At 44.3% G+C, this 11,945-nt stretch overlaps 1 protein-coding gene across 35 annotated transcripts in view; it reads left to right on the top strand.

Moving 5' to 3' along the window:
• Nucleotides 1-11,939, top strand: part of SORBS1 (sorbin and SH3 domain containing 1) — a 112,350-nt gene extending 100,411 nt beyond the window's left edge. For 19 of the 35 annotated variants that reach the window (XM_025193171.1, XM_025193166.1, XM_025193175.1 and 16 more), the window contains 4 exons: nucleotides 7,620-7,679; nucleotides 8,288-8,478; nucleotides 9,971-10,083; nucleotides 11,381-11,939. In XM_025193171.1, coding sequence (XP_025048956.1) covers nucleotides 7,620-7,679; nucleotides 8,288-8,478; nucleotides 9,971-10,083; nucleotides 11,381-11,448 — 432 coding nt within the window. In that variant the 3' untranslated portion in view covers nucleotides 11,449-11,939. Of the gene's footprint in view, nucleotides 1-2,217; nucleotides 4,456-7,619; nucleotides 7,680-8,287; nucleotides 8,479-9,970; nucleotides 10,084-11,380 lie in introns of those variants that run through there. The other 16 variants (XM_006036821.3, XM_006036820.3, XM_006036819.3 and 13 more) reach the window with 3 other exon arrangements.
• Nucleotides 11,940-11,945: the final 6 nt, after the last annotated feature.

The following is an 11,945-nucleotide window of genomic DNA, read 5'->3' as shown; positions in this document are numbered from 1 at the left end:
CCTACACGATTCAGATTTGGCCCAAATCGGGGACAGTGACTTGATTAGTTTATTTGGATTGCTGTCTCCAATTTGATTCGGACTGATCCAAATCTGAAGACTCATTGCCAATTCAGAGAATCGGCAATTTGGACATAGACACAGCTTTAAATGTTTTTTCTACATTCCTCGAGGTACCAGGCAGGGCTCATGAATGCTGCAATGCTGAGGCAGATGAAGTGTACCACAGGAGCGTGGGGGGGCCCACCAGCGCACTCCCTGGTGAACTTTTGGGTCCACTGGGGAGTGTGTTGGGGGGGGGGGGGTCTGTGGCCCCCCCCCCCAGCTCAGTGATCGGCTGCAGGGGGATCCCGGATGCCCCCCCAGACCCAGGAGGCACCAGTTTCTGAGCCAGGGGGAGAGGGTTCATGGGGGGGCCCCATCATGCACCCAGCAGACCCAGTGGTGCTTCTGGTCCACTTCTGGGTCTGCTGCTGAGTGTTGGGGACCCCCCCCCGTGCTTCTGTGGTACACTCCATGTGCCCCACCATTGCAGCACTCATGAGCCCCTGCTACCTAGTGGTACGTAGAAAAAACATGTAAAGCTGTCTCTATGTCCAAATTGCTGAGTTTTTCCAAATCGATTCAGAGGGTTCTGATTTTATTCGGAGATATTAAAGGGTCCTTTGATTCAACTCGGATTTGAAGATTTGGCCACCGAATCAGGCCAAATCTCCACCGAATTGAATCGGGGACCAAAGCTTCACGCAGCCCTAATTTATACACCTTGAGTACTTTCAGCCAAGATCCACTAAGTGGCAGTATAAGAAGGAGAAATAACTTGCAGGGGTTAGGCTGAATTTGTAGTGCTGCCTATTGGAAAACGATATTGGTTTTGACTCAGCAAAATTAGATCAAGAATTTGCAGATAGAGGGTGAATCTGGAATACTGTTGCCATTTTAAATTGTTTAATGTATTTTAATTGTTTAAATGAATGTAATTGTAATTGTTTAAACAATCGGCTGCTCTTTTAGGGTGATCTTGGAGTTGTGCGTGAACACTTTCCTTCCCTCAGTTTTGTGTTCTCCATGACCCAGGAACATTCACAAACTTTCCTTAACTAGAGATAAGTAGTTAGCTGTGTTAGCCTGAAGTCAAGCAGAAGGCAGGGCAGAGAGAGTACTTCAGAGATTAGGCCACAGCTTCCCAACTCCATCCTCCATCTCTTCAGAAATAGGTTCAGAGTGCTGGGACACACTGGTTTGTTTGTCTCTACTTACTGTAGGAAAATCCCTGTAGGTTTGTGTTTTTTTCCTGATGCTTAATTCACATAGTCCTGGAGGACACTTGTCTTGGGTGAATGCTGAAAAGGACAAAAATAAAATGCTGACCCTTAGGATATCTTTTCAGACTAAGTTCTGAATCTTGTTCTATTTTAATTAGTTTTGCATCATGATGACTTCACTGCCCTTTCACAGAGTTAAAAACCTAGCCCAAGTATTTATTCCCTGTGCTCTGACAGCTATGATATTGTATTCAGGATCAAGTTAAAATTATGCCTTATCAACATCAGACAATTGTATCTTATCACAGGTTCAATCTGTCCTCTGAGCTTGTGCACACAATTTATTTAGGGTGCAGTTACTGTATTTATATGCACAAACAGATATCCTCTTACTTGAGTGGCTTTTGGAGACCGTATTTGCATAAGTAGAATTACGAGCACCAACATAGCATACTTTTGGAAAATTTGGCCTCCTGTTTTGTTTTTTTGTTTTTTGGGGTTTTTTTGTTTTCATTTTTTGCTAAATGCACTTTTCAGAGGTGAAGCTGAGCCACAGAATTCAGATTCTGGCTTCTGTCTTGATTTTTGACCCTGCTCATTCGTACTCAGTATTTTCCCATTTGGAGTTTTAGTTGGGCTCATTCTAAAAACAGGCCCCAGTGACAGAGTTCTGACTTCAGTTTCACTCCAAATGTCAGACTTCTTCACTCTGGAGTGGTTCAGACTGAGATTCAGAGTCACTCATATTTCTAGTCCTCATATCCTAATAAAGTATATGTAAATAAAAATAGAAAAATAAGTAATTACAAAGAATCTGGACTTTTTTGTTAAGTAGCAGTTCCCTGTTGTTTCTTCTACTTGGACAAGTGGGGCTCCATAGAGTAATGGATGACAAGAATGATCATTTTAAGATAGTATCTCCTATGAGTTTTTCTTTTATTTCTGCCTGTAGCCAAGCTACAGGAGTTCTCCGCACCATGTGAACTAACCCTGCTAGGAGGTCACAGCATTGGCTGTGTGAAATGTGATTAAAGCAACAAGATCCAGTCTACCATGCTGCAACATGGAGCCCATCTGACATACAGCGCTACGGGAGAAACAAAGTGAACGCTCATTGTAGATAAGGGGGAAGAGTAGGTAGGAATCGGAAGCTGTTTTACAAAAAACATCAGGAGCTGCTAATGGATTTGGATGAGCAGCAAAGGCCCTGGGGTAGGACTCGAGAGTGGCTTCCAGTCCTGGCTCTGCTACTGACTTTCCATGTGATCTGGGACCTTTCATCCTCTTCAACAAGTCAGATTTCAGTATTTACCTCTAATCTGCCTCATGAGATGAGCCAGTTTCTCCTTAAGGTAAATTCAAATCAGTCCAATAAGTCCTACTCTGGGAGTGGGGAGGCACCTTTGTGTGTGAATGGAATCTAGTGCAAGGGAGTTGTTCACTTCAGCAGAACGAAGACAGAGCCGTAGAACAAGCTGCACACTGATTGAGCGCTGAGCCCCGACAGGCCTCAGAACAATGCCCTTAGGTTTTATTTGTAACCTACTAACACATCTGCTCTAGGATTTGTTTCCCCTAGATTTCCCTCTCTTCCTGATAACCACTGACAATGGCAGCAGGGGAAATTAGTGCAGGCAAGTCTCCTCATGACCCCTAGACAGTGCATGATCTAATCCAGTGCATCAGTCTTTTAGAGTACCAGCTGGATGCTTGTGACCCAGTTGCGCCCTCACTGCAGGCCACCACTTCCCTCTTGTAAGGGAGGGAGGAAGGATGGGAGGTGGCTGCCAATGTGAGAGGGATGGGGAGGAGGGGGGAGAAAGCACCTGTCATAGGGGAGCAGAGAAGGGAGAAAGAAGGGAGGGAATAAGCAGTGTATGTCCCTGTCTTAGAGGAGAGAGTGCAGGAAAGGCCACAGGGAAGGGAAAACTCTGGGCCAGGCTCCTTGTCACTGATCACCTTGTGCTGTGGGCTGTGTTCAGTCACTTCAGAGACTGGTTTTGGCCCATATGCCATAGGCTGAGCTCCATTGATGTAATCCCTGCTCAGAGCAGGACTACACAACATTGTAATGACATTGCCAGCAGCTGCCATTCCAAGGTCACATGTAAAGGTAGAGGGAAAAGTTCTACCATAGATGAAGTTGTAGGGCCTGGTCCAAACCCTGTGGAAGCTGTTCCATTGACTTTAAAAGGCCTTTGAGTGGGCCTTGTCCTTCACTGCTTTGCACTCTTTTCAGCATCCTTTGTGAGATGAGTTGTGTAGTCTGCTTTCCAGGAGGGGTGGTATTTGTCCAGTTTGTTGGGTTTTTTTTCCCTCCACTTCATTGCTGACTTAGAGGATTCACCTCTACATTCATGACTGTCCATTTGCATTTAGCTGTATCATTGCTGATGTGCTGTTTTGTTTGGAATGATACCAGATATCTGTCTGTCTGTTTTGCTAAAACACTGTCCTTTGCTCGTGCAGTTCATTAACTCCCACCTGTAAGGAAAGGGGAGGAAGCTGGAAAAAAATCTTTTGTTTAGGAAGCAAATTTTTTGTTAATTAAGAATTCTGAGGTTAACTAACTTTAGGGGGAGCAGAGATAGGTTATTGCAAACCCCACCCATAGTCTTTTTTTCTAACAAGAAAAATTTAACTCAGTGCATACCCAGACTAATATTGCAAACCTTCCTCTCCCCCACTCTCACCCTCTGGCATGATGACAGAGCTGTAAAATTACTTGTATCTGGGCCTCCAACTGTACACAGTGTGGGGAACAAAGGCAGGCAGCATCCATTAAATTAATTAGGCAATGTTTGGATTGTGCTTTGAAGAGGGGAGGAAGTTGCTAAGCAAAGTCGTGATTCAGCAAAGCACTGAGGTCCACCCTTAACTTTAAGCATGTACTTAAATTTATCCCTGTCCACAATGGCATGAAATGCTGTTAAGTTAGTGGTTACTTAGGTGCTTTGTTGACCTGGGGATTGAGCACTTAGCATCAGGGCTGTGCGAAGCTTCAGTCGCTGATTTGATTCGTTGGAGATTCGGCCCAATTTTGGTGGTCAAATCCAAATCGGGAGACGCTTTAATCTCTCCAAATCGAATCGGAACCCTCAAATCGATTTGGAGAGATTTGCTGATTCGGACGGACACAGCTTTAAATGTTTTTTCTACATACCTCAAGGTACCAAGTGGCTTGTGAATGCTGAGATGGTGCGGTGGATGGAGCATCCCATGGGAACGTGGAAGGGTCCCCAGCACACTCGGCAGCGGACCCGGAAGTGAACCAGAAGCACTTCTGGTCCACTTCCGGGTCTGCCAGGGAGTGCACAGGGGACCTCCCCTCACCCCCCAGCTCGGCGACTGGTGACTCCTGGGTCGGGTGGGGGGGCCACCCAGGGTCCTACTGTGGCTGATCACTGAGCTGGAGGGCCATGGGGGGGCTGCGCTTCTGTGGGATGCTCCATCCGCCCCAGCATCTCAGCATTCACATGCTGCCCCTGGTACTTCAAGGTATGTAGAAAAAACATTTAAAGCTATGTCTGTGGCCAAATCGCTGATTCCCCAAATCAGCATTGAATCTTCAGATTTGGATTTGGCTGAATTGAATCAGGACAGTGATCCAAATCAACAAATGGAATCACTGTCCCCCGATTTGGGCTGAATCTGAATCAAATACGGCCTGTTTCGCACACCCCTACTTAGCATCATGAATGGCTTCTTTTACATAGACTGTTCCTAATAGAGTGCTATGTTTATATTAAACCCAAGTGGAGGTGGATTACTTTTTTCATGAAATCTGTTTTACAGATTTAATGTTGCACCCAATCTGAGCAGATGCCCCAATCTCCCTTTTGATTTACCTGTGCAGTCACTCAAAGTATGATCAGTACTGATGCACATGATGTTCTTTTGACATGCTGGTTTCTCCCCTATGGCTTTCTTGCTTTATTTAAAAAATAGTTTAGTTCCACAAAATCTTACTCTTTTTCAAAAATATTCCCTGTAAAACTCCCAACCCCTGCTGAGCAGATTTGTCCATTTGACACCTGTGTCATTGTGCATTTATTTTTACCATGGCAAACAGAAAGAGATGGAGAATATCCTGCATCACTGGTCCCTGGGCATTGTTCCTATTAGCCATCTTCTCCCTCCTGAGAGAGCACTAGTTTTTTGAGTTTGATGTACTATATCTAATTCCTTTGCACAATATTAATTTTGAATTTGTAATCATCCCACTAGCCTTTCAGAACTGAAGGCCATGCAGGAAGGACTTCCAAAAGCCCTGCAATGATTTCAGACTCCTTAGTAAATGCCCTGAACTCTAATCCCATTGTGGTAAACCCATCCAAATTACTTTTTATTTTCTCTCTATGGAAATGTACAGTTACAGTATCTTAGTGAAAAAAAATGGAGAAAGTAAGGGCTAGACTCCAGAGGTCTGGATTGACCAGGGCAGGGGCTGTCAGCCTTTTTAAATAAGTGTACCCCCAGCAGCCCCTTTTTAATAAGTGTACCCCTGGGGCGGAGTGGTAAGTGGCCAGACGTGGAGGGTGTGGGGGTGGTGAGCAGCTGGATGTAGAGTTGGGGGCATGGTGAGTGGCAGCAGTGCAGCATCTGTGCAACCCTGCTCTCGCCCTGCCCCAGGCCTGCTCCTGTGAGGTGGTGGCACAGGGTGGCGGCGCTCCATTCTGGCCTGCCCCTGCATACCCCTGGGACCTTTTGAAGTACCCCCAGGAGTATGCATATCCCCAGTTGACAGCCCCTGGACCAGGGAATGTGTCTGCCGTTGTTAGGGGTTGGGTGGCCACTGCTGGTCAGGGTTACTGAAAAATGTTTGGGTTGTGCCTTGCCGTCCTGAACAGTACTAGGGAGCTCTTCCATAAAAACAAGCAGGGGTCTCATCCATCGAGCCAGCCACTTCCTGATGCTTTTTGTACATGGAACACTGAGTGGGCGGGGCTTGTTTTCATGGCAACACTCCCCCACACTACCCAGCCTGGCATAGACATGACCATTGTCTCTAACAGCATGCTGAATGAACCTCCCAAGGACTGGAGCTCAGGTTCATACAAGCTTCAAGGGCCAAACATGTCTATCATATACCAGTGAGAGTGCACTGTGGAGGAGTTCAACTCCCTGTGTTCTCTGAACTCTGAGCCTCCTGAATGCACAGATGTGGGCGGGAAATCTTGTGAACCTGTCTGAGGTTCTTGGCTTCCTGTGTCTCATCTGAGATTGTAGTACATCCTGGTCCTTACAAAGCCTGGCAGAGTAGAAGGGGGACAGAAATTAATGACGACAAAAACTCCCCAGGTGGAAGAACATGAAATGGGCTTTTTTGGACTCGCCAGAAAAGATGTTGGTTCTACTGAATATTCACAGCAGGGCAACGTGTCTTATGCCCAACCCACATTGTCCATCTATAGTGCAGATTATAGTAATAAACTTCAGAGGGCACTTCCTATACATACATCACTCCCAGGGGGCACGCACAATGCAGTATCAGGCCACAAAATATATTTGTGGATTTGCTTTTTGTTGGTAATTGTCTGCCCACTGGTTGTGCTTTTGAGACCCTCCAAGTGAGCCTGGGAGTTCTCTGGATGAGCTTGACAATGACCTGGGGCATATGGGAGGGATGGCTCTCAACTAGGACATGGGTGGGAGGAAGAGGGTTCAAATTAGTTCTTGTGGAGGATTTCAGAAAGGCCCTGAAGCTCTACTACAGTTTTAGTTCAGGGTTGCCTCTGTTCTGAAGAACAAGTCCCACTAAAAGGTTGATTTGTTCATAGAATTAGTGTAGCATATCAGATCCTTGCCTGGTGTAACTGGAGTAACTTCAACTGAACTACTTTGCATTGCACCATCTAAGGAATTGGTTTAATCCTTGGTGGGAGGTCAGCTGGCTTTTTTTTTTGTCTTGTCCCAGATGTCATCAGGGGCCTTTCAAGAAATAATTACAATGTTTCCTTTCACTGTGGTCATTGGCCTTTGAGTCTGACGGTCTGAAACTTGTGCTTTCTGTCCATGTTCTTTTTTTCTCTACAGGAATGCAATGCAACACCGTTCACCTTCTGCAACTCTAGCTGTCTCTCTAACCTTTCATCTCACCCACCCTATCTGCTGCTCCAACCCTTTCCCTTGTGTTTTGCCATTGCCTTTCCCATTGCAGCACTCTGTGCTGCATTGCAATTGCATTGCTGTAGTCTTGGCATCCCCCGTTGGAAAATCTCGTGTGAATCTAGCGGTGGCGGGTGTTTTTTGTTTTACTCTGTTGTCTGTGCACCATGTTTTTTTTCTTTTAATTCTGACCAATATAACATCTGCTAAAATGTCTTCCTTATAATTTGCTTGGTGATCACACAGCCTTCTCATCATTCATTGAGAGCAGGACCAGATCTCACAGAGTCTGAAAAGAGCTATGTGGTAAGGCTGTTGTTTAAATAAGATGCATAGTCATATAGCCTCTCTGATCATAGACAGTAACATCTCAGTAGAGTTTAAAAGTGCCAGCTGCTTTTTGAGTCATAATATATATATGTGTGTGTGTGTGTGTGTGTGTGTGTGTGTATTATATAGATATATATAAATCAACATATTTGTAATGGAGAACTAGAATTTAGCACTTAGAACAGCTACCAGAACCAACAAGGAGTTGGTGTAGTTGACTTAGAGTTAAATGCATAGTGCATGACTGGAGAGTGCCAATTGGCACTCTTGGATTGGTAGACTAGAATCTGTGATGGTGCCACTGCTAACTAATTGCAACCTCTGATGCTGCTGCTTTTTGACAAATCTTCAAACTAAATACCAAATTCTTCTGTATCTTGCCTGTTTTTCCATGCTTACAACCTGGATCCCTTCTGCACTCCACTACCTGGATATATACCTGGATCTACAACTCTGTTGTTTTACTGGATTTATGTGCTGCATCTGGATTGTCCCATCTCTTCCTATCTTTTTTCCCTTTCCCTCCCCTCCTTGTTGACTGTTCTGTGGGTGTTTCTTGGATGTCAATGCTGCCTACCACGCAGGAAGCAGTTTGCAATGAGATCATAAACATTGCAGAAAAGTCTGTTCATTACTGCAGTACTATTTCTCAGCCTCTTGACTCTCGCCACAAGGTCACCTCTAATGACAATAAACCATCTCTAATCATTTCTCAGCAACCTCAAGCACAGCAGCAAGGAGCCAGCCCTGACAGGAGTCAAACACCACGAGACATGTAAGTTTCTCAGGCTGTCAGCTCTATCAGGGGCCTGGTTTATCAGGGTTGCCTTGGTGTTTTTCTTCACATGGCATCTGTGGATATGAGAGCACCAGCTTTCAGGGGAAAAAATATTTCCAGCTTTTGCTGTTGTAGTGAAAGGGCTGAAAACCAGAGCCTTGTATTTATGCAGGACTAAGCACAACAGACTCTGAATCGTGACTGGGGCTTCTCTGAGGGCTTGATTTGTGCTTTTGGAAGACTTGGCTTGGTAGTGCTGTATCATGACTTTCTGAAGCTTGAACTCTTGCTTTATGTGTATGGATGAAAGGGAAAGATCTGTCATTGAATTTGTGGTCCCAGGCTCTAATTCTTCACTGCCTTGCCCATTGTGATGCCATTTAAACTGGGCTGGATTGGGTACAATTTTCTACAAGTGTAAATGGCAACACAGTAGCAAAGCAGCAGAGAGTCAGGCCTGTTGTGTCATTTCATGGAGAAAGGAAGGTTCTCTGTTAGGGAAGCAGAGTACAGTAGAGTATCTGGAGATTCATTAGTGTAGGGTAAATGCTCATATATACAGTCAGTAGCTGTTAGTAACACGTTAGTACTATGTTGCTCCTAAGCGGTTGGTGCTGTTATAGGGAGTGGCATCTGAATACATGGTATAAAAAATGTTCCCAAGGAAAATGTTGCTGGTAAGTGGGTGTTGCTACAAATTAATACATGCCCAGGATCTGAGTCAGGTTACCACTCCAGAGATCCCAACACTGTAAGTATCTGAGGCTGCAGTGTCTGTAAAAATTGGGCACTTTAGCAGGGCTTGGCATTTTTAGCTAGAGCCAATTCAGTCAACTATTAGATAAAAGTGCCAAAAAAGCCCCACTAAAGTGCCCGACCTCTACAGACATTAGGAAAGCTGGGTGGAACTAACACGGTGCCTCTTCTGACAGGTGTTGGGCTCGGCATGGGAATGCACCGAGTATAAAGTAAAGTGCCATTTTGGAGGGTTTTGGGAGGGGGCGGTTCCACATCTATAAGCAGCTAATATGGTTAGTGTGATCTAGAACTTCCTTTGAACTACATGCTTGGGCAAAGGAATAGAATTACCATTCGGCACAGAAGTAAGGGTACCTCTGACTATGGAGGCAGGCACATGGGTGTGGGTTGGACAGTTCACTTATTACCTCCCTTTCTGGGATTGGCAATTTGTGGTTATTTCCCTAGGATGTTCTTGCTACAGTGCAGATGCACTACACACTTTACTATGGACTGCATCCATATGACCATATCTCATCCTCCTTTAGCAACACAGGTAGTTTGCAGTTGATTTTGGAACCATAATGGAAAACAGAAGAGGTATATATTGTTGTTTTTTAAATGATATGTGTACTGGACAAATCTGGTGTTCCTGTATGATACCGTTCATATTTTAATGACAGGATGTTGCATGGATGTCAGGGAACAGCAGCACATAATTTATAGCACCTCTTCCTCTTTCTTGTTTTAGAGTTAGCTACCAAGCTGTCTACAGCTATACGCCACAGAATGATGATGAGCTAGAGCTAAGGGATGGAGATATTGTGGATGTCATGGAGAAGTGTGACGATGGCTGGTTTGTGGGTAAGGGCTATTAATAACATCATGGGAGTTGCCTGAATATCAGAAAATCAGATTGGAAAAAAAAAAAAAGAATTTGTTTCCATTTTGCAGGGTTCAAAATGGAGAAAAATGTCCATAAAAGTTTTTCTTTCCCTTTTCCCCTTCTGTTCTTATTTGGTGCATCTACATATGAAATTAAGGCAATGGAATAAATTCTGGCACAGTTTGCACTGGAGTTAACTGCTCTGGGGCACAGTGTCTACATGTGCACCCACCCAGGGCAGTAGTACTTTGAGCTGGGATGGAGCAGCCCTGGTATAGCAGCAGGCTCAGGGGGGTCAGCCCTGGGCTCCGGGTGGTGGCATCAGGTGGTGGAAGGGCTGGTTGGGGCACAGGAGTGTTAAAATGAGGAGCTGTGCAGCAGGCATCCTCTGCACTTTAGCACCCTTTTGCCCCAGCCAGTCCCTGTCACCATCTACATATGTGTTTTGTCATACTTAATTACTCAGCCATAAGATAGTACTGTCCCTGAGAGTGGAGTTAATTAATTTACTGTCCCCTAGTACTGGTGTATGTATAGACAGTGATGCTTTACTGTGGAACTAATTAGTCAACTCCATAGTAAAGCACGTGTGTAGATGCACCCACTCAGAGCAATATATAAAAATTATGTCTGGGGGCTGGGATTTTCCCACTGACTGTTGTTCATTTTCCTTTTGCTACTCTGGAACTTATCCAAACCTCCCCAGTTTCAGAAAGGCAGCAGAATTCAAATTATCCTTTGGATAACTTTTCTAAAATCAGGGAAGCTTTGATGTGTTTGAAAAAGTGGCAAATGAAAAGAAAATAGGGGAAAAATGAGAGAAAAGGAGGAAAAGATCCCTGACTTCTCTCATCCCCTTGAGTGTGATAGCAAAAAAGGGGAAAAATGGAGGAAAACCCAACATTCTGGATAGTCAAAATTTCCAGAATACTAATTTCTGTTTTCAACAAAAAATACAAAATGTTAAAAAAAAATAATCCTGAAGTAATTTGAAAAAAAGCTTGTAAGTGCCCTTTGAGTCCAAGATAAGTCTGAAAGAAAACATTTCACCCATCTCAAATTCTTACGAGGCATTTATATAGCCTCAGCATCGCATTGTACGTTATACACAATTCCCAAACCTCAGAGAGCTGAGTCTGAACAAGTTAAGTTTCAGCAGGATAGCTGAAGAGGAAATTGATTATCCATAAGAATGGAGGAGGGATTGCTAGGAGAAGGGGGACACATCCTGATGTATCTTATTTAATGCCCAACTCCTTTTTTCTTTCCCATCAGGTACATCCAGGAGGACAAGACAGTTCGGCACTTTCCCAGGCAACTATGTGAAACTTCTGTATTTGTAAAGCAATCCAAAAACTGCAGTAAATGGTTGTTAGGTGTTTTGTTTACGGACAACATGTAAATATCAACAACCTATGAAATCAGATAATTTTGAATGTAATAGACAGGAGATGAGAAGTGTAAGTGGGATGTGGTTATGTGGTACATACAGTATTGAGTTGAATGTGCAGCCCTGGTTCTACTGAGGCAGGGCTTAAAAGACATATTTGCTGAAGAAGAGACGATGTTTCTAGTTTACAGTGCTGCCTTTGTATATTCCCCCTTCCCCTCCAAGAGTTCTGATGATAATCTTAGTTTTCATAGGCTTTTTTATTGAGTGAGTATTTAGCTCTAAGACAGAACTGAGGACAGCAGCAGGATGGAGCAGGTAACTCACCACCCTTCAAGTGCTTCCTTTTTACAATTTGATAAGGGGATCTTCTCCAATATCAAGGTACCCTCCTCCTGTAATAAGGGCACCTCTATCCAACAGGTTATTTCCCTCTGCCTCCTACTTTAA

The sequence above is a fragment of the Alligator sinensis genome, unplaced genomic scaffold, assembly GCF_000455745.1.
Source record: "Alligator sinensis unplaced genomic scaffold, ASM45574v1 scaffold1277_2, whole genome shotgun sequence".
NCBI lineage: Eukaryota > Metazoa > Chordata > Crocodylia > Alligatoridae > Alligator > Alligator sinensis.
The sequence above is the reverse complement of the archived record's forward strand: the minus strand, read 5'-3'. Positions and strand labels throughout refer to the sequence as shown.